Source organism: Alternaria triticimaculans (genome assembly GCF_023758025.1).
Source record: "Alternaria triticimaculans strain BMP 0046 chromosome Unknown scaffold_1, whole genome shotgun sequence".
Taxonomy (NCBI): Eukaryota; Fungi; Ascomycota; class Dothideomycetes; order Pleosporales; family Pleosporaceae; genus Alternaria; species Alternaria triticimaculans.
This window is the reverse complement of record NW_026055958.1, coordinates 4,233,318-4,256,058: the sequence shown is the minus strand read 5'-3', so window position 1 is coordinate 4,256,058 and position 22,741 is coordinate 4,233,318. Positions and strand designations below refer to the sequence as shown.

The 22,741-nt window shown below is 51.5% G+C and overlaps 10 protein-coding genes across 10 annotated transcripts; 7 read left to right on the top strand and 3 right to left on the bottom strand.

The window, feature by feature from the left end:
* Positions 1-248: 248 nt before the first annotated feature.
* J4E78_001413 (uncharacterized protein) lies at positions 249-1,743 on the top strand (the record flags this gene model as incomplete). The annotated part of the gene is made up of 3 exons (XM_049362072.1): positions 249-1,191; positions 1,239-1,642; positions 1,696-1,743. 3 exons carry the CDS (start codon positions 249-251, stop codon positions 1,741-1,743), a joined length of 1,395 nt encoding a protein of 464 aa, XP_049227355.1.
* Positions 1,744-2,773: 1,030 nt separating this feature from the next.
* J4E78_001412 (uncharacterized protein) lies at positions 2,774-3,448 on the bottom strand (the record flags this gene model as incomplete). The annotated part of the gene is made up of 1 exon (XM_049362071.1): positions 2,774-3,448. The coding sequence occupies one exon, from the start codon at positions 3,446-3,448 to the stop codon at positions 2,774-2,776; it is 675 nt and encodes a 224-aa protein (XP_049227354.1).
* A 2,601-nt stretch (positions 3,449-6,049) lies between these two features.
* J4E78_001411 (uncharacterized protein) lies at positions 6,050-7,091 on the top strand (the record flags this gene model as incomplete). The annotated part of the gene is made up of 4 exons (XM_049362070.1): positions 6,050-6,199; positions 6,386-6,634; positions 6,683-6,988; positions 7,038-7,091. 4 exons carry the CDS (start codon positions 6,050-6,052, stop codon positions 7,089-7,091), a joined length of 759 nt encoding a protein of 252 aa, XP_049227353.1.
* Positions 7,092-8,104: 1,013 nt separating this feature from the next.
* Positions 8,105-8,734, top strand: J4E78_001410 (uncharacterized protein; the record flags this gene model as incomplete). Its single annotated transcript, XM_049362069.1, has 1 exon — positions 8,105-8,734. The coding sequence occupies one exon, from the start codon at positions 8,105-8,107 to the stop codon at positions 8,732-8,734; it is 630 nt and encodes a 209-aa protein (XP_049227352.1).
* A 1,095-nt stretch (positions 8,735-9,829) lies between these two features.
* J4E78_001409 (uncharacterized protein) lies at positions 9,830-10,769 on the top strand (the record flags this gene model as incomplete). Its single annotated transcript, XM_049362068.1, has 2 exons — positions 9,830-9,883; positions 9,969-10,769. 2 exons carry the CDS (start codon positions 9,830-9,832, stop codon positions 10,767-10,769), a joined length of 855 nt encoding a protein of 284 aa, XP_049227351.1.
* A 3,267-nt stretch (positions 10,770-14,036) lies between these two features.
* J4E78_001408 (uncharacterized protein) lies at positions 14,037-15,010 on the top strand (the record flags this gene model as incomplete). The annotated part of the gene is made up of 2 exons (XM_049362067.1): positions 14,037-14,340; positions 14,397-15,010. The coding sequence occupies 2 exons, from the start codon at positions 14,037-14,039 to the stop codon at positions 15,008-15,010; spliced, it is 918 nt and encodes a 305-aa protein (XP_049227350.1).
* A 995-nt stretch (positions 15,011-16,005) lies between these two features.
* Positions 16,006-17,204, bottom strand: J4E78_001407 (uncharacterized protein; the record flags this gene model as incomplete). The annotated part of the gene is given in 3 exon segments (XM_049362066.1): positions 16,006-16,074; positions 16,091-16,437; positions 16,655-17,204. The coding sequence occupies 3 exon segments, from the start codon at positions 17,202-17,204 to the stop codon at positions 16,006-16,008; spliced, it is 966 nt and encodes a 321-aa protein (XP_049227349.1).
* A 314-nt stretch (positions 17,205-17,518) lies between these two features.
* J4E78_001406 (uncharacterized protein) lies at positions 17,519-18,093 on the top strand (the record flags this gene model as incomplete). Its single annotated transcript, XM_049362065.1, has 2 exons — positions 17,519-17,585; positions 17,633-18,093. 2 exons carry the CDS (start codon positions 17,519-17,521, stop codon positions 18,091-18,093), a joined length of 528 nt encoding a protein of 175 aa, XP_049227348.1.
* Positions 18,094-18,273: 180 nt separating this feature from the next.
* Positions 18,274-20,177, bottom strand: J4E78_001405 (uncharacterized protein; the record flags this gene model as incomplete). The annotated part of the gene is made up of 2 exons (XM_049362064.1): positions 18,274-19,877; positions 19,979-20,177. The coding sequence occupies 2 exons, from the start codon at positions 20,175-20,177 to the stop codon at positions 18,274-18,276; spliced, it is 1,803 nt and encodes a 600-aa protein (XP_049227347.1).
* Positions 20,178-21,153: 976 nt separating this feature from the next.
* Positions 21,154-22,541, top strand: J4E78_001404 (uncharacterized protein; the record flags this gene model as incomplete). Its single annotated transcript, XM_049362063.1, has 2 exons — positions 21,154-21,521; positions 21,605-22,541. 2 exons carry the CDS (start codon positions 21,154-21,156, stop codon positions 22,539-22,541), a joined length of 1,305 nt encoding a protein of 434 aa, XP_049227346.1.
* Positions 22,542-22,741: the final 200 nt, after the last annotated feature.

Sequence of the window (22,741 nt, the reverse complement as noted above, 5' to 3'; positions counted from 1 at the left end):
TTCGCTCCTTAGGCACTGCCAGTATCCTTCTCCGCTACTTCCCCACGTACTTCACAACAACAAAAAAGCCGACAAATTCGAAAGCAGTACCGCGACACCGATCGTTCTGTCAAGAACTTGGAGGAAGTAACTGATTAGAGGGAAGAAACGGTCAGTCGCTCTGCGTCACACTACTTACTGCCGCATTGGCTAACGTCCGGAGAAGTTATTAGCGACTTCCACGAAAGTGTTGCAAGCTCTAGCCTACCATGAAGATTGGCCACATAGTTACCGCCACAGCGCTTGCTGTGATCACTGCAGCTAAGCCGCACCACATGCACCGCCACGCTCATGCTCACGATCCGGTCAAGCGCGGTACCATGTTCACGCCTGCAGCGACCGAGACTCATATCGTATACTGGCTCGATGATCATTCAATCACAGAAGAAGAGGCCCGTGAAGGTATCGCTAACGGCACTCTGAAGTGGGGCACTGATGGTGTTCTTTCGACATCGACTAGTAGTCCTGTCGCACTGCCTACTCTGCCTCCAGCTTCCAAGCATCAAGTTCCAGCCGCCGATCCGACACCAGAACCCACTCCTAAGAAGGCTGCCGAACAGCCCAAGCCTGTTGCGCCCGAACCGCAGAAGCCCGCGCCAACACCCGAAATGCCCCCAAGCGACCCTACACCGAGTCCCTCCCAGGATACGACACCTGTTCAGCACTCCGGCACTCCGCGTCCCTGGATAGACATGGTCGACAAGGATGGTCACTGTGCTGAGTGCGACAAAGAATTCCCAAACGGCAAGATACGTTGCACTGAGTTCCCTCACGGATATGGCGCCTTGCCTATCGCCCATGAGGGATTGGGAGGCTGGTCCGGTATCCAAGATCCCCAATATTCCGGAGGGGATGGTTTCGATGACATCACAACCGTTCCGAAAGGTTCATGCTCGGATGGTACCTGCTGCACGTCTGGCAGCTTCTGTTCCTATGGCTGTCCGAATCCGTATCTCAAGGCTTCGTTCCCCTCGATTCAAGGTAGGACGGGTCAGAGTGTTGGTGGCTTGTACTGCAATGAAGACGGGTTCCTGGAGATGGCCGACGGCAAGATCGCCAATACCCTCTGCGTTCAAGGATCAAAGCACATGGGTGTGAAAGTGCAGAACAAACTCTCAAAGTCTGTCTCTTTCTGTCGCACAGACTATCCCGGTATGATAAACACCCACCCTCCCAATGCACTTGCTTACACGTAGCAGGGACCGAGTCCATGACTTTCCCAGTCACCGTCGGCCCTGGTGAGACCGGCTTCCTAGCCAATCCCGATCAACAGAAGTATTTCTTTTGGCAAGGCAAGAAGACTTCAGCTCAGTACTACGTCAACAAACAGGGCGTACCTGAAGACGAGGCTTGTACGTGGGGTACAGAAATGGGAGGCAAGGGCAATTGGGCGCCAGCGGTCTTTGGAACATCTTTCGATGACGGTCCAATGCAGGAAGGTTTCTCCAGCCTGAAACAAAATGAGCTATGCAAGAAGGAGCGACTTGGCTACGACATCACCTTCATCGGCGATGGCGTCGTGTCTCCTTGCCGGTACAAGAGCGCCACAAACCAGTGGTGTCAAGGTGACAAGTGTTGGGAAGACCCAGATCGCGGCTGCACTGTATGTTGCTCTACTGTCCTGAGGCAAAGCCAGACGATCGCTAACTTGGATAGGCTGCTGTTATGCATGGCGATCTCACTGTTGTACTATCGGATGGCTAGCACACCCGGTCTTTGTGTTGCGTCAAACGCATGTACCCCGCTGTCTTGTCACTTTCCTTGGTCTGTCTCTATTAGATTCTCGGCTCTCACGACACTGTTCTCACTATTTCCCACTTCCACGTCAGCCTATTTCAGCAGGCTCATGTATTCCTGGTCAATACTTTCACAATGTCGAAGGCCCGGCGGACTGCGGCAACGATCTCGACGGAGCTTTTGGAGGAGGTTTCGGATTTCTTGAACGGATTACCAATTACCTTTCTTCGGATATGTACACATTTTCTCTTCTGTCAGCAATAGTATCGGGATCTTTATGGGCGGTGATCCACGTGCCAGTCGTGATGCACAGTTGTCTTGGACTCCTATGTCGAGAAGAGCTCTTCGTTCGTTAAAGCCAATGGCCTGTTGACTTCAATGTCTTACGTTGATATTCTAAACGATTGCAAGAAAGGTGACACAAATGGGTCGAACAATATTCAGGAGGTAACCCATGAAGTGTAAACATCGATTCACTATGCTATCATACGGCAACGAAGTCTCCATCAGCACGATGCCGGGGTATAGTCTCAGTACACCAATCGGTGAAACAACAAAAAATGCAAAGTGCAATCCTCCGTGGGCCAAACTTCCAACTCTTGTAATGCTGCTAAAACACAATTTCCCCCTCCCATGACGATGCAAAGGTAAACGGCCCACCTGTCACACTGTTGACGGCGGCGAATGTATAGAAGATGAAGGTGGATTAGACTGAATGGAGATGTAACGTATAGCAGGCGTGAAGGCGCGCTAATCTATGTGCCGATGGACAACGGGTCGTAAAAGGCTACGTCGTCATACCTGTCATTCATAGCGCAACTTGATGCGTACAAGCTGATGATGTTGATGCGTATCGTTTATCCGTGTCGATGACTTGCGCGTAAGTGCGCGTCGCTGTGATATAACGTGAAACAATCGAGAGGTCCTTAGTACGAGCAGCAACCGCTTCGAAAGCGAAGTCACTCGATCCAGAGAAACCCCGTGTGAATGATTTGCCTCAACTCGGGTCCGGATTGAAGCTGAGGAAGTCGGTCGGGTCATTCATGTTAAGCGCCAGACTCGGGTCGAAACCGAGAAAAGAACCATGCTCTGCAGTCGTCGTCGGTGTTGGGTCCTCCAGAGGTTCACCGGTATGACCACCGTGTGTAAGACAGCCGACGCATGCGCAGCCATCTCCGCATTGACAGGTACCAGACGCGTCTGAACAGCTTGGTAGGGTCATCTCGTTCCAGAAGTAGGATGATGGCGATAGCGTTACGGTGTCTTCGTCTTTGACGTCGCTCGGGCTGCTGGCTGCGGGTGATCCTATGGTGTCGGCCGAGTTTTGCAACGTGTCGCTTGGCGCTGACATAGATGGTGTGTAACCAAGGCTGGTCGGAAACTGGGCTTGCGGCTGGCTTGGCACGGGGTTCAGTTGCTGTGGCCAATCCCTGGGCAACACCATTGGTACCTGGGGCATGGTCGCCATGTCCATACTCTGTTGGAAGCTCATCTGCGTTGGTGTGGGTGTTGCCAAGCTTTGTTGCATTGGGCCGAAGTTCAGGTTGTGACCGGCTTCCGCTCCGTAGCCAGATTGATGAGGGTAGGTAGGCATGTCGTAGAGAGGTGGAGGCATCCCTCCGAAGCCGCCGTTGTACTGGAAGTGTGCCATGATCCTAACATATTCCATCATTGTAGCGTTGTTCGGGTGCGCTGCGCATCCAAAACAGCTACATGACTCTCCGCAATGGCAGTTGTGTTCGGGGACGTGTTGACCGATGTGAGGACTTGCAACAGACGGTGACATGGGAGGATTCGTTGACGGGCTCATCGATATGGAATTTTGGCGATGATAGGCTGCCGCTGCATGATTATAGATTGGAGTGCCGAGACCGAAGGGGTTCGGTGCAGGCGATGGTATTTGCGCATGGAAGTTTTGGTACTGTGGGATCACCGCTTGAGCTGGAAATTGGAATTGATGTCCCATATGTTGATAAGCGTGTGACTGGTCGTTGATGGGTGCATCTTCCTGCTTCGTTGAACAGCAAGACTTCTTCTGCACTGGCGGCTCTGGAGCTGGTTTGGCTTTGGCTTTGCTGCTACAGCAGCCTCCTTGTGCTGGTGCTGGTGCTGGCTTGGCTTTGCTACCACAACAACCTCCTTCTTGAACTGGCGATAGAACCGGCTTCGGCTTGCAGCAACTTGAGACGGGCTCGTTTTGCGCAGGGAGTAAACGTGGGGTTGAACTTGCACTCGAAGGGAGTGACGCTGCGTTGCTACCACTTGTCTCTGAAGGCGTATACGTGATGGAAGAGGCATCAGTCTTGGCGTCAAAACCAGCCTGAATGGCCTTCTCGAGGTTGTACGGGGTGACGGCTGCAGACTTACGCCTGCCTTTTTGGATTCGACTGTTTCCTGCAACGGTAGCTGTAGGCGCAGCTCGTTCCGAAGGGCAAGCACATTCAGACGCTTTGGGAATTGTGTAGTTGATGACGACACGTTCGCAACTGCATGAGCCAGTCGGATGTGGACAGCTACTCAAAGGTCGACCCGGCTTTCGAACCTCGACAAGCACCCGATCTCTGTGGTCGCATTTCGACGAGCGATGGCCGCGGATGCACGGACCGCTGTTGAAAGTCAGTTAAAGTGCACAGCGAATGAGCAGCCTGCGCAATGCGATGCAAGCCGCAGTCGCTAAAGAATTTCTCGGGTACCTGCTGTATGTGCGTAACAGATAGCGAAGACGAGAGGGTAGGACAATGCAGAACAAGGAGCAAGACGAATAAGCGGGAGTACCTACCAGGCGACCTTCTTGCGCTCTCCATTGACTTCGGCCCACATGATGCGGGGCTGATATGAGGTCGAAATAACTTGCTCAATCCGCGGCAGGTTACCACCAAATGCGCCGTGTATCGGGGACGAAGTAAGACTGCTGATGGAAACAGCTTTTGTCCAAGCTTACTGTACACCGCGCACGTGAAAGTCTTGCGGAGGGGTGAGGTGGCGTACGGCACGGAAGACAGTGCAGTGGCAAGAGTCTAGGCTAAACGTACGACTCTCGTTGGATAGGAAAGTGGCCGACAGGCTTCAATGTGGTGCGATGTAACTATCCGAAAGAGAAGGTAGACTCGGTACTCGGCTTGGCTAAGTGATCTGTGAAGGGTCCAGCTCCGAGCGCCTGGAGCGTTGATAACCCTGAGCGCTGCCACCGGCTTCCCACAGTGTCGGTGATAATACTGTATAAGCACAGGCGTTGGTTGATGCAGTAGCGATCTTGAGCGCGGAACGGATGAATGGTGGATCGTATGCAGGCGGGCGCACGTCGGAAATGCACACGGCAACAGCGGCAGGGTCCTCAGTTGAGAGCCGGCGGAATCAGGGCGCCGGTTGTACTGGATTACCTCCCAGGATGCGGTCTGGAGAAATATTGCCTTGACAGGGCCCAGCGTTGGTGGGGACGTGAGATACCAGTTCGAAACCGCAGAAAGAACACCGCCGTCACCTCTCCCCACTAGACGGATGAATGACTCGGGTCTCCAGTTGTCAAGGCGTGGGATCTGCTGGTCGGCGCTCGAAGGTTTGTCGTGGATTGAATGGATGCGACGTTTGGCGGAGGGTTGGATTAGGCTTAGTGCCTTAGCGTTGAGCAAGTTTCTTACTAAGCGGTCTTAGTCGCTTCAGGGCGGCACAAGCAGAAGGTGCGATGATGGAGAAATAGATGCCAGGCGATGTCTCAGCGGTAAAGTAAGCGGAGGAAGTGCTGAGATAAAGTACGTGCAAGGCGGGAGTTATGAAAACGTGACCTACGGAGAGCAGCACCTGTGCCTGCTCAGATCATGGTCAGAAGAACCGTGGAAACGATGCTGCGGCCGCCGGGTATATCACTGGAGCGTGGGGAATCTGGCGCCGAGCGGACCCTGGCGCGCTCAGATGAGTACCGCGATAATTCAATCGGTGTGGGCGCGATTGGTAGGCCGTGGTATACATGAGGCGTCGCTCGAAGCCACCTGGATCACGTCCCACGCCATCGGGCTGGTGCAACGCTCGCTGCCACAGCCAACGAGCGAGCGGCAGACCCTGCGGCCGTTTGTAGCGCATCCTGCCTGGTCAGCCTTCAGACCCCGTTGATGACGGCGATCCGCTGTTTCGAAGATTGCGTCTGTCTGGAACGCAGCTGAGATAGGAAAGGTGGTGGCTGGTGATCTAGGCACGTGCCACTTGTGGCTCCGCTCTTCGAACACCCAAAATACAATCTTCGCCAAGACCATTGTTTCGTCACAACTTTCCTTTCATCATGTCCTCAGAAGCCGACGAGGAGGGCCTGGACCTGTTCCAAGAGCCTACCGATTTCTATGAACCAGAAAAGCAGGCCACATTCGCGTCGCATCAGCTGCTTTCCGGCAAAGAGCTCACTGTTCGTTTGGTTGGTCACAACCCTTTGTGGGTAAGTCATGCATTTGATCACCGACATGCCGAAGCACTGTATGGAACTTGTCAATGCAACCACTATTGGCTTCCGTTCTTCTAGAAGACTTCTAGAAAGCCCGTGGAATTTTCGGAAATGCTTCGATACATTCGCTGAGTTCTGACGTACTTGAACTGCGCCTGGCACGTTCACTGACACATTCAGGGGCACTTTCTATGGAATGCAGGGCGCACTATATCTGAATACCTGGAGGAGAATGCAAAAGAGCTCGTAGAAAACCGGACGGTTCTCGAGCTTGGCGCCGGAGCAGGTCTTCCAAGCCTTGTCTGTGCTCTCAACGGTGCCGCTCAAACGGTCGTTACGGACTATCCCGATGCTGAGTTGGTCGAAAACCTGCAATACAATGTCGACCATTGCGAACTATTGCCTAAGCCACCCAAGATTGTGGCGGAGGTTTGTGACTGTGCTCAACCTTGGCAAACATCACTAATGTATGTACAGGGGTATCTCTGGGGTGCGCCTACCGGTGACTTGACGAAATATCTGGCTGATGGTTCGGGCTTTGATGTCCTCATTTTGGCCGACCTTCTATTCAACCACTCGGAACATGCCAAACTCATCAAGACTGTCCAGCTGACCCTCAAGAAATCGCCGAACTCCCGAGCCTACGTCTTCTTTACACCATACCGCCCGTGGTTGTACGAGAAAGACCTGGCTTTCTTTGATCTGGCCAAGGAAGCGGGCTTTACCGTCGCTAAGACGTTCGAGAAGGTCATGGATAAGGTCATGTTCGAGGAAGATCCTGGTGTAAGTCTTGCGGATCGCTTACTCTGTAGACGTCACTGACCGAACTTAGGATGAACGTCTTCGTCGGACTGTCTTCGGCTACGAGCTGACTTGGAACGCATGAGGCTTGTTTTCGGAGTAGTAACGAGTAAAGCACAATGATTCCCGCAGGCCAGATCAATACGTCATGGTACTCGTCCGCCATATGTGGGTACCAGTCCTGAAGCAACAGAACTTTGGTACGCAACTGCTCAGTTTTGTTCTGAGAGCCATAAAGCTTTCAGCAATCGTGTGAGCAGAACTTTTGCCATCGTGTCTGACACAATAGCCTTACGCAAGCAAGACCCATAAATGCGACTACAGTAAGTCGTGTTTGCTTTTGAAGACGGTCGGCAAAACATGCGTAGGATTGACTTTGCGGGCTTTCAGCCATCTAGCGGTACACGTATAGTATGCATAATGCCTTTCCAGCTTTTACCTCGCATATCTTGTTCACTGATTCTAACACATCCCCTTTCTACGCGACATTGTGTACGTACTCCGTTACAGTCTCACATCGTGCGTTGCGGGAGCGTGAAGAGGGCTCTATTGCACAACACGTTGTGACTTCTTCTAGTGTATGATTGTACCGATAGACTCACAAGGCACGCAGAACAGATTCACATCCCGCTGGGTATGCTGCGATATGCCAACACACCGCGCGAAACACTGTTCACTCCGTTCCACATATGCCTAGGCGAAGTCCCTCAGTATGGGACATGAGCAACTGCTCACTACCTACAGGTCCATCACGATCAGTACTCTAGCTTCAGCACCCCTTCCCACCTCTGCTCAACTAATCTCATGGTCGTGTCAACGCTCGAGTCTCGAGTGGCATCTCTGAGCCTAGGCGGCTGTTTCGGGTGGCAAAGCCGGACTGATCTGGTATTTCCAGTTTCTCCCATTACTCCTTCCCCAGCTCTCGATCCATCGAGCTTAGATGATACATTACACCAAGGCGCAAGCGATGCAGTGGGGTTGAGAAGTAGCGTCAAAGAATACACGCCACCCCCACTCCCAACTCGTGTGGAGCAAATGATGAGGAACTTGCCTGTCAAAGGCCAGCGTCCTCTCCTGCAACATATCTCACGCCATCCGATGACCCTCGCTGATGTCGAGGCTTTGGTCCCTGAACTCATCGGTAGACACAAGATCATGGACCAGATGGTCATAAACATTGGTTACTTCAATGCTAGAGGCTTGATATTGTCTTCTGACCTCGAGCACATGCTTATCCATATCCTCGCTGTAGGTGACGAACAGCATTACCTTTACGAAACAACACAAGCCCGGATTGAACTGGAACGCCTCCGCTATCAACACTGCGAGCGCATGCAGCGCCAAACCCGGATCAAAGATGTCAAGGGTCTCAAGAAGACGGGAAGACTAAGGAGCAATGTCCAGCATTGTGAGTCTATTGGCGACTTTTCTCGTTCCAGGCTGCACAGTGGGCCGGGCCTAACGGATCGGAAGTATCCCAGGGTCCGGCTGCCGCCCAATGATACACGACAGGTGAGCGTGATACCCAATCTGCCAGTGTCGAGAATGGATATGGAGGTCGAGCATTGTGATGTGTCGACGAGGACCGGATCGACCCCCGAGTTTCAGGATGCGAGGATGGAGATGAGCGACAAGATTGTCGTGAAACTTCCACCTAAAGAGCCTTCATCCCAAGCCCAAACACCGCCTAAGCGTCGGAGACGAAGAAAGCAGACTAAAATACCTTAAATTATTAGAAATAGCAAGATTAGTAAAAGTTAACTTTAGTAATAAATAATAACTCTAATATTTCTAATATTTTAACATAATTTTATTACTAAGATACTAGTCTTTAAGTAAGTTTTTTCTTATAATTTTACTTTAGTATTTTATTATTTTTACTAACTTATACTTACTACTTTAGACTATACTTATTTAAGTAAATTAAAGTACTTACTATATTTAGTAATAATAGTATTACTAATACTAATTTTTTTTATATATATATACTTAAGCTACTTTATTTTATATTAGCTAAAAATACTATTAATATACTTTATAAGTAGCTAGTTTAAGACGTTAATTTCTAGCTAAATAAAGTTAACTTTATTATAGTTAATTACTATATACTATTAGTTGTGTTTTAAGTATTATTATTACTTATATTACTTAAGCTAACTTTTTAGTAATATAATTTAACTAGCTTAATTATTTAGTTATTATTTTATACTTTAGTATTATTATATTTTTTAATAAGTACTTTAATTTTTATAATTATTTTTATTACTTTTAGTAACTAGCTACTAAAGTACTATTTTAGTAGTAGTAATAAGTATACTTACTTTTAGTTAAAAACTAAAACTAAGATTTTAAGCTAAGTAAATATATTAATAATTATAAAGAGTTTAAATAAAAATAGTATACTATAATAAAAAATAATAATAGTACTTTATATACTTAAACTTTAACTATAGTTTTATAGTATAAGCTATTTTATTTTAAAGTTATTTTAAAAACTTATTACTATACTATAAATATATATAAAGATATACTAGCTTAGACTTTATTAGTAAATTATAGTTATTATATACTTAACTACTTAAAGTACTATTAAAGTTATTATAATTAGATTATTATAAGATAAGCGCACAAACAAGATAAATAATGCATGCCTGTGAGGTTGAAGTGTTTGCGGGGGCTAGCGCCGTTGACCGATAGAGCTTATCCATTGCCGAGGTTCCTTGAGGCTTCACGACTCCTCGACTGCCGACCATGATGACGCGCTACAAACCACCATGACAGTCTCATAGCGATGCTTGCCATCTCTATCAACATCTATCTATCATGACCTCCTCGAAGCCACCGAAAGCCATCCTGTTCGACATTGGCGGGGTTGTCGTACGTACCTCCTCATACTGCCACCTGCCCAGCCATCCATCACTATGCGCGACAGGACCACGTTGGCTAACGTGTCTCATTACAGGTCATAAGCCCTTTCCAAGCCATCCTCGATTACGAAATTGAGAACAAGATCCCGAATGGCTACATAAACTTCGCGATCCAGAAAGGCCCTCACGACACCGGCGCCTGGCAGCTCATCGAACGCGGTGAAGTCGAACTAAATGACGACTGGTTCGCGGCCTTTAAGAAGCAGCTTATGCGACCGGAAGTATGGTCGCAATATCTCCAGAAGCTTGCGCAGCAAGAGAGCGTCGGTGGTGGGCAGGCGATTGAGGGCGGGAAACCACAAGTACCAGACATCGACGCGAAGAAGCTGTTCTGGCGCATGATGAAGATCAGCCGAGCACCAGACCCGTACCTGTATCCTGCGCTGCGTAAGCTGGGAGAAAGCGGAAAGTTTGTCCTGGGCGCGTTCAGCAACAACGTTACCTTTCCCACGGGCATTCTCGACGACGAAGGCAAGCTCTTCACCAAAGAGCTTATCCACGCTCCCGCCCCGAATCCCTACGCGAACGACTCCACAGATATCACAACATGCTTTGACATCTTCCTCGGCTCGGCGGTGGTTGGCGTCAGGAAACCGGATCCGGAGGCATACAAGCTGGCTGTACGGGAGATGGACAAGATCGCGAGGAAGAAGGGCATGGGGAGTGTGACAGAAGGTGACACTCTCTTCTTGGACGATATCGGCATAAATCTGAAGTTTGCGAAGAAGACGGGACTAAGGACAATCAAGGTGAATCTGGGCAAGACAAAGGACGCTGTGAAAGAGCTCGAAGAGGCGGTTGGCATACCATTGTTGGACGAGAAATCTAAGCTATGAAAGCCGACATGAATCTTATTTCTGATCATACAGACTCTGTCACCCAATTCCACTTGCTTCAGAGATCACACGCCTCCTTAGCCTCCAAATCCGCCATTCTCTTATGCGCTGCACTCTCCACCAATCTGATGACAGCCAACAGCGCAGACTGACGACTCAGCCCTTCCTGAGGCGCAATGAGGAACTTTCTTTCTGCCCCGCCAACTGACTTGGTGTTCCAGCCAATGACGCACGCGCGGAACTTCTCGATGCCCTCTCCTCTGCTTTCGTATCTACCCATGAGGAGCAGTGGCTCTAGCGTCGGGCGATACGTGGACGTGATCAACTCTGTGATTGTGTTAGTAGAAACATAAGGTTTGGTGAAAAGGGGTGTTGTACTGCTGAGATAGCTCAAGTGATTCTCATCGCTATCCAAGAGAGGCGTAGCAGGAACGCTGGGAGGTGCTGGTACGTGGGGACGATTCTCATTGCTCGATTCATGTGCCATGGTACTCATGAAGACTACAGTCTGCGAAGCTTTATTGGAGACTTGCCCTTCAAGGCTATGTATCGGTCGGGCTGCTTGCTCTCTGACATCGCAATTATCTTCAAGAGGCCATGGGTTTGGCAAAGCAAGCCATGCATCCTATTATTGCTGACACGTCTAGCAATTGTATAGGCAATCACCTAGAGTATTATTGCGTGTGATCCTCTTCCCAGTATGAAAGATCGTTCTCACACCCATCCTCTTCTACCACCTCTCGATCCAACCATGGCCAGCCGTCCAGTAACACGAGACGATGTCAACAACCTCAAGCTCCTCAAATTCTTGGTTACATCCCTCTTCCTACCTAATTTTCACGCCGCTGTAAAGATAGCTCGTCGTCGCGACACAAATGGCAACCTCGAATATTGTGCCATGGTCATAGGATATCCGGTGATGGTTGTCTCCCAGGCTAGAATTCAAGAGACGGTTTTCATTCCAATGCAAGTAGCAAACTCGCGTAGTGAGGTGCTATTGAAACTGTTGGAGGCAGTGGAGAACTATGATGCAGCGCGGTTTCCATAAAGTTAAGATTGAACTCCAGGGTGTTCGAAGAGCGGAGAGACGGGAGCGAATATTCGAGACGCTGGAGTTGGAAATGGAAATGATCATGATGGATTGGATCATAGAGATGCTTCCGAGGGATACGATACTGCGAGGAGGTTCGAGTGTGAAGACGTTCATGAACATTTAGAAGCGCACGACAATGGACAGAACTATAAAGCCAAGCGAAGTGTCTTATTCGAGGTGGTCAAAATCGTTATGCATACGTCGAAGACTTCAAGGAACCCAGAACCCATCTCATCCCTCTTCCTCAACCACTCACCCCCTCTCACCCCTCCCCACACTCCCACTCCCAACACTCCCACCCCCATCCCTCGCCGCCTTCTTCTTCTGATAATTATCATCATTCAGCATCATCCTTCCAATCTCCATCTCCACAACCCCCAACAAATGCTCCAGCGCCTCTTTCCTGCTCCCACCCATTTCCGGTCCCAGTTCCAAGCTCCTGACCCCGCCTTGTTCGATGCTGTAGAGGGACGCGCAGAAAGCGAGAGAGGGGTCGACGGATTTCGGTTTGGAGGTGGAGTTTGCGGAGGCTTTGGGCGGGGGGTGGCGGCCGAGGATGCAGGAGGGGGGTTTGAGGGGGGAGAGGATCCATGATTGTGCTGGGAGGGAGGTGAGTGGGTGGGAGGGATGGGGTTAAGGGGTTTTGGTACTTACTTTCGATTAGGTCGATGAGGTATCTAATTTCCGTTTCGTCTTCACCTCGCAAGTTTGGAAGAGGTTCGCAAGGTCGGCCGAGGCGCTCAGGCATACTTGCTGCCAATGAATCCATGTCTGATCTTTGCGACTTAAGTGTGTAGACATTGAGAACATCTAAAGACGGTCTATTATGGCGAGAAACCGGTGAAGAAGCCGCGTCATCGACTAGGATCAGTGGTGTACCAACGTGTTTGTTTAGTTGTACAGTGAGACGGGAAGGTCAACAGGTGGGTGAGATCATTTGGAGAAGCAAACTTTGTGGAACCGTCGAAGCGATTCGATACGATTGCATATCCTCCGTACGAGACCCTCATAAGAATGCGCGATAGATACATAGTGTGTAGTACGTCACTTGTATGATCCGCGCTAGTTGAAGTCGCCTAACACGTGCGATATCTGCGTCAAGAGATAATTCTGTTATGCCTGGAGTGTACATCGCTATTGACGAGCACTAACACGGTTAGACGCAAGGCTCTTCCAATCTCGGTACAACAGCTTCTTCCGTTCTACCTCTCTCCAATCTTCGTATAAATATCTTGCCTCTCTATCCTGCGCCTCTTAGGTCACCTCGTCCATCTGTTCCATCATTCGTCGCCCCGGTCGCCGCATCTCGAGCAGCGCGCTCTGCTCTTGCCCTGTCCCTGGCAGCCCATCCGTTATAGACATTCTCCCAAAAGTCTACTCGATTCTTTTCCCGAATCTTCTGCGCCGCCCACCCCTCCAAGCTGCGTAACAGTCCTAGCAATGCTTCTTCCCTCGTCGATCCCTTATGTGGCCCAAACGACCCAAATGCTGCCCATACTATCGAGGGATCTTTGGTTGAGGTAGCAGCAAGGTTAGTCAGATATCCATCGGGACCGAAAGCGTTGTAGTTTGGATAGACGACGATGGATGGTTTGAATTCATCGCCAAAGAGGCTATCGGCTAGCATCTTCACATAGCTAAGAGTGCGGTGATCGGCTTCGGTTACGTGTTTGGCCATGACTGTGGAGTTCACTTCCATAATGGCTTGGAGTTTTGGTGAGTTAGTTAAGACAAGGCGAAGTACGATGTTTAGATAGTGAGATGTTGAGACGGTTTGTTCGTCATGGCAGCAAACGCAAACCAAACGTACAGAACAATCTCTGATATTCCAGCGGCGTAGAAGCCTGCAGATGTTGAAGACGACTTTGCGACAGAAAAGGATGTTCTAGGAGGATGGAAGTCAAAAGCACGGCCCATTCAACGCCTGCTGCTCTATCATAGCGCGTTGGTGTTGCGTTACACGAACGCCCAACAAGGAGTACTCCACCCTTGTGGCGCACGCGCAAACGCTCAATCTGTTTTTTCCAGTTACTTCTCGGATTTTCGCCGACTCTCTTACATGATCTGGCTGCTGCCTTTTCCGATCTCGTCGACAGGATGACGCCGGTGGCACTTCTTGTAGCAACTGTCTCATTGGTTGCGCTCGTAATCCAGTATCTTTCTTACCGACGACAATGCCTCGTAGGTCCAATCTATCACCTACACACTCCCAAATTACTAAATTTGCAAAGTCAGATCAAGCGATTAGCGACCGCCACGGATGTCTTCCAGCCCCCAGACTGAAGAACCAGAGGCCATTTGGTATCGATCGACTTGAGCAGATCTTTCGCGCAGACTCTGAATCGCGATTGATGGAGCTCTTCCTGTTCCATTTTCGGCAAACGGGAAAGACACTAGAGCACAAGTTCTTGGGAGTGAAGGCGTATGGAACGGTCGAGCCGGCTAATTTGGAGGCTATCTTGTCTACCAGTTTCAAAGGTACGGAATGAAGAAGATGAGGTGGTGGGTGTTTTAGAACGCTGACTTACAGGTAGATTTTGGTCTTGGGCCTCGCCGAGCTATCCTGTTTCCGGCGTTTGGTGACGGTATTTTCACGCAGGAAGGCGCTGACTGGAAACACTCCCGGGATATGCTGCGACCGCAATTGCAGCACAAGCATTATGAGAGCCTTGAAATATTCCAAGAAGCGACCAATGATCTCATCCGGTTGGTTCGAGAACGCGACGGGATCGTTGATCTGCAGCCGCTCTTCTTCCGCTTGACTCTCGATACTACAACAGCGTTCTTGTTTGGCGAGTCCACTCGCAGTCTCGCAAACCCGGAGGTTATTGGGGAGCGGACTTTTGCGGATGCATTCAATACCGCCCAACAATGGGCCGTTATCAGATATCGACTCCAGGACCTGTACTGGATGATTGACGGTAGAGGGTTCAGGAAAGCTTGCCGAGATGTTCGCGAGTTTGCCGACAAGATTATCGATCGCAACATTTCGTCGAACCGATGTAAGACAGATGATGAGGGTAAACATGTCTTTCTGGATGCCGTTGCGCAGCATGCGTCGAATCGAGCTGCATTAAGAGGTCAAATCATCAGTCTGTTGGTCGCTGGGAGGGACACCACAGCCTGCCTTCTTTCCTGGACATTGTGAGTCGTGCTTTCTGGTGTTGGGATTCGCGTCTAATGTGAACAGCTTTCTACTCGTACGTCATCCGAACGTGATGAAGAAGCTGCGCGAGGAACTCCTCTCGACCTGTGGCGCTGATGCGGAACTTGGCCGCGATAGCTTAAGACGATTGCCGTACCTGCAAAACGTACTCAGAGAAGGTACGTCTCAACCCTGAGTTTTCCTCTCGAATGAGCTTCTCACCCTCAGATCAGTCCTGCGACTATACCCATCTGTACCTGTCAACATCCGTATGGCTACAAGGACCACGGTACTCCCCACAGGTGGCGGTCCGGATCGCACTTCCCCAGTCCTCATACCCAAAGGGAGCGCGATAGCTTTCAGTGTGTATGCCATGCACCGCCGACCGGACCTTTACGGGATGGATGCAGAGCTGTTTCGGCCAGAGAGGTGGGATGAAGAGATGCCTTTGCAGCAAGATCCGACGAACGCCAAGTGGGGATATCTTCCTTTCCATGGTGGACCGCGGACCTGTCTGGGCAGTAAGTACCTGCGTTGGTTACGCTTTTCGTCATTAAGCTAATCTGAAATTCTAGTGGACTTCGCGCTAACGGAAGCTGGGTACGTGATTGTGCGACTTCTTCAGAGCTTCGCGGATATCAGACTTCCCAAAGGAGAAGCTGCCGAGCTGGTGGGAGTGGAGAAGCAGGTTATGACATTAGTCATATCGATCAAAGACGGCTGTAAAGTTGAGATCGGTTAGTAGTAGGGCAAAACTTTGGTAGGGTTTCTGGTGATGAGATGTGATGGAGATGTCCACCTGGGCAGGTGCACATGTACTTTCAATCTGATTAGCGCGCGGCGCTAGTGAGGACCCTGACTTCTCGACCAGCAGGTACCAGGGACCACATCTACCAAACATGCCATCCATTGCTTAACCATGCCTCTACGTTTTCCTATCTACCAAGGCTTCTGTGGAATAAACTCTACCCCAATTTCTCTGGCGATATCTTCCATCGTCAAAGCTTCTCCTGCAGCTGAGACCAGCCCTGTTCCGCTCTCCGCTCTCCTCCTAGCTTCTTCATACGCTGCTTCGCAACTCACCAAGTTCTTCCTCTTCCGTTCGTTTTCTTCCACATCATCTCTTTCCTTGTCGCTCATGATCACGTCGAGTCTCCAGGACGCGATTTCCTCAAGCCTCTTCCGCACGGCTTCTAGAACACCAATCCGAGTTTTGGCTGTTTCGACCTGCGAGAGTAGTCGTCTCTTGACACTACCCGAAGACTCTATTTTTGACTCTACTACAGCGGCACGATACCGGTAAGAATCCCTTTCAGTGCTCAAGCCGTGGGAAAGGTACAATTTGCCATTTGGATAGACGGCGTCGAGAAGCTTGGTTACGACGTAGAAGGTCTGGAACTCGAGGTCTGTGATGCTACTGGACATCGGTGCTGGTCCCGGGTTGTTAGATAGCGTAAGTGTTGGAATGTCAGCATGCGTGTGCGTGAAGTTATATAAGTAGAAGGCAGGTATAAGTTTGTCTACCAGAACAGTGATCAAACTTAGCATCACCCAGCCAACTTAATCCCAGTCTTATGATAGCCGCACAGGTACTTGCAGCAGAACAACATGTCACATATGTAACACACTACGAAGTCTGCACATCACCCTGACCGCCCCTTGTCCCTTCCTTCAACTCTCTATCCTCTCGCTTCGCTCTTGCCTTCACCCGAACTGGTGAAGAGTCCTCACTTGACTTGCGTTTACCAGACATTTCCGCGTCCCCCTTCTCTAGAGACTGGTCGGTGTCTAACCGGGGCTTTGTATCAGCACCTCTTCCCCCTGGTGCTTTCCCCTTTCTCTTCCCCCCCTCGTCTTCCTCTTCACTGGAGGGTTCCATGGCATCAAGTTCAGCATCAAGTTCAGCATCCCTAGCCCGCCGTTCCGCCTCGATCTGCTCAAAGTTATAGTGCACGTAGTCCTCCAGATCTCCCAAAAGTGTGTCTAGTGCATCGACGCGTTTCCCCGCATTACCGCTAGCCATGATGATGTCCTTCATCACCTTGCCTTCATACTTCGCTACCCCGGCGTGGTAGCTGAGAACCTTGCCGGCTAGGTTCTTTTCACGTGCGACATACAATCTGTGCCCCGGGAATACTTGGCGGATGAGTTTGGCGATGAAGTAGAAAGTGTTGTACTCTGCGGCCGTGATAGGCATGTGTGCTGATTTTGATTTCGTGGGATCTATGTCGATTTTCGGAAAAGGGCGGGTGTGTGAGTTCAACCAGAGCAACATGCAAGTTCTTAGAGGTGTATATAGTCAATAGTATGTACAACAGTACAAGTTTGCTTATCTAGTCAGTTCCCAGAATCAACGGGACTTGACTAGCTGCTTACAGCCAGTCTCATGAAAGCAAAGCAAGTACATATGACAGTAAACCGTCTTAACATCTGGATATACCACGAATCTTGCACATCAACTCGAACCCTTCCTTGTACACTACAAGACCGTTCTACCAACATACCACCAAAATGTCCCAACCATCTCCCACATCCGCAATAACGCCCACAGACGAAGCAACCTACAACTACCTAAGAAGTCCGCCTCTTCATCGTTTGAACTCCCTAAAACTAACAACCACCCAGAGCTCTCCGTTCTGTTCTTTACCCCAGACGATCACGAAGTTTTCATCGGCCGTCACCAACCCCGCAGCGCCGTCGAGCCCTTCCGCTGTGCCGTTGTGGGCATCGGCGACGATAACGAACTCCAGTTTGGTACCGCGCCCCAAGAAGGACGTACGCGTCATGAGGCGATGATGAAGATAATCGAGTTGTTAGAGACAAAGGCGCAGACGGTAATGGCGAGGGTTGAGGGGAAGAATGCGAGCTGGGTGTTAGCGAGGGAGATGGCGAAGAAGAAGATGAAGGAAAGAGAAGAGGAGGTCAGGAAGAAAAGGGCGGAGGCTTGGGTGAGGAAGGAACAACAGGCCAGATTAGAAAGGCTAGAAGAAGCAGGCGCGAAGGCAGAGGGGGTGGAGACCGAAGCGGATGATGGGGATCGGAACCCTGGACCTGAGCTATACTATACTGTCGTACACGAGAGCTAGAATCTGCACCCAGCGCATCGCATCAGCAGAAGCCAAAAGCCATGGATAAGAATATCTCCATTCCTCAAATGACTAGACATAAACTCCATTCCTATGCAACAAACGCCATGCTATGCAACATTGAGATGTACATATCAACATAACCAACATGCCTTCGTGTCCGTTATATTCGCCATATCTTCACGTCCCCCAATCATCCCATTCTCCATTTTTCCGCGGCCGTTCTCGACTTGTGCTTTTCTTCGCTTTTGGTGCTGGGTCCAAGAACCCGTCTGGGATATCATTCCAGTTTTGCGTCCCTTTCGGAGGTGCAGATACGGTTTGCGCTTTTCGTGCTTTTCGTTGGTCTACCGCTTGCTCGTCACTCGAGACCTCGTAATCGTCGTCTTCGTCTTCGGATATGTAATTGTATTGGTCGAACTTCCTCCTGTCGATATTCTGGAGTTGTACGTCGCCATCGGCGTACATGCCGCGTTCTCGTCCTAGTATTTGGTCGGCTTTGTTCGGACTTCTTCGCCCGTCGATTGGACCTTTGGCGATGCCGTTCGGAGTGGTGAGGTATTGGGTCGGCTCGCCTTGACGAGTGGGTGCTTGCCACTCCGGTCGTCTTGTGGCTCGCGGTGGGGGCTGGTTGTATTGGCCGGGCATCCACCCACCCGGACCGCGAGTGGGACGTGTAAACTCTGCTTCCGTAGGAGTATCCACACCCCAGCCAGCCGCGCGCTCACGCTGCTTTTGTATTTGCTCTTCCCTTTCTCTTTCACGCTTTATCCGTTCCCGAGCTGCCAGCCACTTCGGACTGGGCTCCCACGACCATCCGTCTCCAGTTGTTGTTACCAGTGGCACGAACCACTTCAACGGCGAAGGCCCGAAAACATGCCCAATGTTGCGCTTCCAGCCCAGGTCGAATGCGTTTGGTAGCATCTCGTTGTCGCGCTCGTCGAGGTAGCTGTCGTAGCGGTCTTGGTTCTGCTGGCGTTCTCGGTATTCGTAGGATTGGTAGTGCGGGTGGGAGTAGCCGTTCGCGTGGCCTGGGACGGGAGAACGCGATGCGGAGCGCGAAGGCTGCTCACCCTCTTCGGGTCTGGTCACTCCTGGGAGAGCGTTGGCATGGATCTCGCGTAATTGGTCGCCAACGCTCAATCGCCCGTTTGCTTGCGCCTCGACATAGTTTCGGTCGTTGAGCTGGTGCTTCATCGTGCTTCGGAGTGGTGAGAGGTAGCGCGTCTTCTCCAAGCTCTCGATCGTGGTCTGACCCCTGACTGTAAGCCACAGATGCCATGCAGTGAAGCCTGTAATGACAATCCCGATAATGCCAGACAGCACGGCGAGCAAGACGTAGTTGACAGGCATGAACGACTCGGTGTATTGTCCGTCACTGAGGATTTCGCTCCAGACCCAGGTCGCAGACGTCGCAAAACACACCCAGCAGAAGAAGGACAGATATGTCAGGAAGAGGACAAAGGCTTTGTAGTTGCGCAGGCCAACGCAAGTCGCGAGCCACGGGCAGTGGTGGTCCATCTTCAAGACGCAGCGCTTGCACGTGGAGCAGTGGTGGGAGCGGTCGGGCTTCTTGGACTGGCACTTGTTGCAGAAGCGCAGTTCACCGGTCGATGCCTTGACAGTGAAGGACGTGTACTGCATCTCTCCTCCCTCTTGCGACGGCAGATGGCTGTAGCCATTTTTGATATTGAGCGGCGATCCGGGGTCGGTGAATACGGCGGTCGTGTAGCTCCAGTTGAGCATGAGATAGAGGAAGACGCCGAGGGCAGACGAGAACTTTCCTATGCGACGTGTCAGTAGTCGCATCCATGTATTTGTTCAAAGTGGTCTCATTGGACATGGACAGATATGCATTGGATGTATTGTACAGAGGGAGACGCACCCGTCCAGACATTCTTCGAGGGGACAAAGCCGATGCCAGCCTGCACCCACACGGCCCACGACGTCAGGCCGTAGACGAAGAGCAGCGGGAAGTAGGTGACGGCGGTGCAGCAGTAGCGCTCCACCTTCCTGGCCCAGCCGCGGCGGCGCATGGTTCGCGAGGGGGAAGTCGGGGGAGAGGGCGAGCCCAGCGTGGCCATGTCTATGGGCTGGCTGAGTGGGCGGGCATGTGGTGCGGTGGACTGCGAGGGGATGTTTGTGCCTGGGGTCACCCCGTGGACGGCGCAGATCGAGGACGGGCGGCCTGGAGAAGGGGAGGCTGCGGAGGACAAGCAGCCGGCGCACGACTAGTTTCAGGGTGCAGCGGCGCACAGCATGACACAAACTAGCAAGCAGCGAACAGGGCGGACTTGAGAGATGGAATAGGTAATGTAGTGCTGCAGAAACAAGTCGCGCAGGGTCACGGGTGGCAGTCGTGAGGGCCGAGTGTGCAATTCTTTGGAGCGTCAATGTCTAATCGTCGTCGTAGTCAATGTTGTAAGCGTCGGCGTCGTAATCGGTGGTTGAATGAGGCGCATGATGGGTAGCGCAAAGGGTAGCGTGTCCCAGAGTACGCAGCTCACATCGACTCGGCACGTCGACCACGTGACGCCGTTGTTGGGACCGCCAGCGCGGACACGGTACGTATGCATGTCATAAAACAAAAAGTCAGCCGCAAGGCTCAAGCACGTCCGGACAGGTGGCAGGTCAGACGCGCCTTTCAATTTTGGAGTACTTCCACTTTTGGAGGCGTCTGGGTGCTGTCGCCCGTTTCAACTGCGCCGTCGCACACTCAGCCTGCGACGGCCGCGTCCTCTACAAGCTATATCCACCCGGGCGAGCGTAAAATAACGGCAATCCCGGGTGCATGCGCGATAATCTAAGGTAGCCTGATACAGTGGTTACAAGACGCAATGTCGGTGCCACACCCCGGCATGCTCCCGTATTGCTCCCGCCGCAACCTGCGACATTTAGACATGGCCCTCGCCCAGCGCGATCTGCTTCGGTCCTGCCACACAACGTCCTAATGCCTACTTTGTTCTTGCGATAGCGTGCCCCCACCTCCTCGACTTCGCGGACATGTCTAGCAACTCTCCTTCAACAGCAACAACTTTTGGCCCATTACCTTAGCTAGACATGCTTGCCTCCAGGAAGCGGCCCACGCCGCTGCTGCTGCTCACAGTCCTCGTCCTCATCGGAATATGGTACCACAGCAGAGACACTGACCGCATATACCTGCAATGGATGTCCTCGATTGAGTCGCGCCCTGCAAAGATACCCTCCAACAAGACCTTAGGCTTCGGCGCCGTCGTAGTCGTGTCCAAGGACGGCTCCTCGCGCCGCAAGCCACTCCTGCAAGCTGCCAACGTCACCGACATCGACCTTACCATCCCGACCCAGCCAGAATGGACTGAAGGCGACGTCCAGCGCTTCATCAACGGTCAGGAAAAGGCGCAGAAGGGATCGATACTAGCGTGGTTAGGGCACCACAACGCGCTGCGCTGGTAAGTTATATCGACGCCGGCATGCCACCCGTCTTGGCGTGCATGCAGCCACATCGAGCAGCTGCTGATTCGCTATGATTTAGGTTTCTGGATTCAGGCCTCGAGACGGCTCTCATTCTCGAAGACGACGTCGATTGGGATATCCGCCTGCGCAGCGTCCAGATACCCCTTGCGGCAAGCGCTGCCCGCCAGCTCCTTCCTCCACCACGCGCTCAACACCCGGGCGTCAACGCCGCCAGCAACCACACACAATACTGGGGCGATCAAGATGCCTGGGATCTGCTCTATCTCGGTCACTGCGGTGACTACTTTGATATCGTCACCGAGGACGGCCCAAAGACTGACCGCCAGTCCTTCAACCTGAGCGCTATGCCACACATCCTATGGCAAGATCCTACGCTTCCATCGTGGATTAACCTGCACCCATTTACGCAAGACCTATTCCGCCTTCTAGGCATGCCCGAGAAAACGCGCGTCATGCACCGAGCCAAGTTCCCCCTCTGCTCCTTCGGATACGCCGTCACACGCCGCGCCGCCGAACGTCTCCTCAACGATCTCGCTCCGCCGAAACTGAAGAAGTCAGGAGCCCGCGCATTCGACGTCGCCCTTCTTCACGCCTGCAACAAGGGAGAGAACACGCCATCTCCCACACCGGAGTGGCAGAAAGCCAACCCTCGAAGTCGAAGCAAATACCCGAGCCCGGGACTACGGTGCTGGACACTGAACTCTGAGCTATTCCATCACATGCCTGGTAAAAGCGAGATTGATTCAATTGGAGAGAAACTTGGCGAGGAACATAGCCTGCCGCCAGTGGACCTGGCAGCCCAAGCGCAGGTCGTATACCGAAACGAGACCACAAACATCGACTGCGGATTCTGGAACGGAGCCTTCGCATTCGACGAGGACGATACCGAACGGCTACACTTCCTACAAGAAAAGGTCGGGAGACAGGGCAACTGCCTCAAAGAAGGCAAAGACCGAGACGAGATCACATACCCGCCTCAAAAAGCGATGACGTGAGAAACCCTCAGCACAACATCGCATGTCACCTTCCATGTACATATTAGATTTCACGACGAGCACATCTTAACAGGATACCCGGCGTTATAGACACCACGGGATTTACGGGCGTTTAGCAGGAGCATCAACTAGGATTTCATCGGCGACATGAAGCCTCAGGACAAGGCGCAACATGATCTTTCTGGATTTTCTTCTCTACA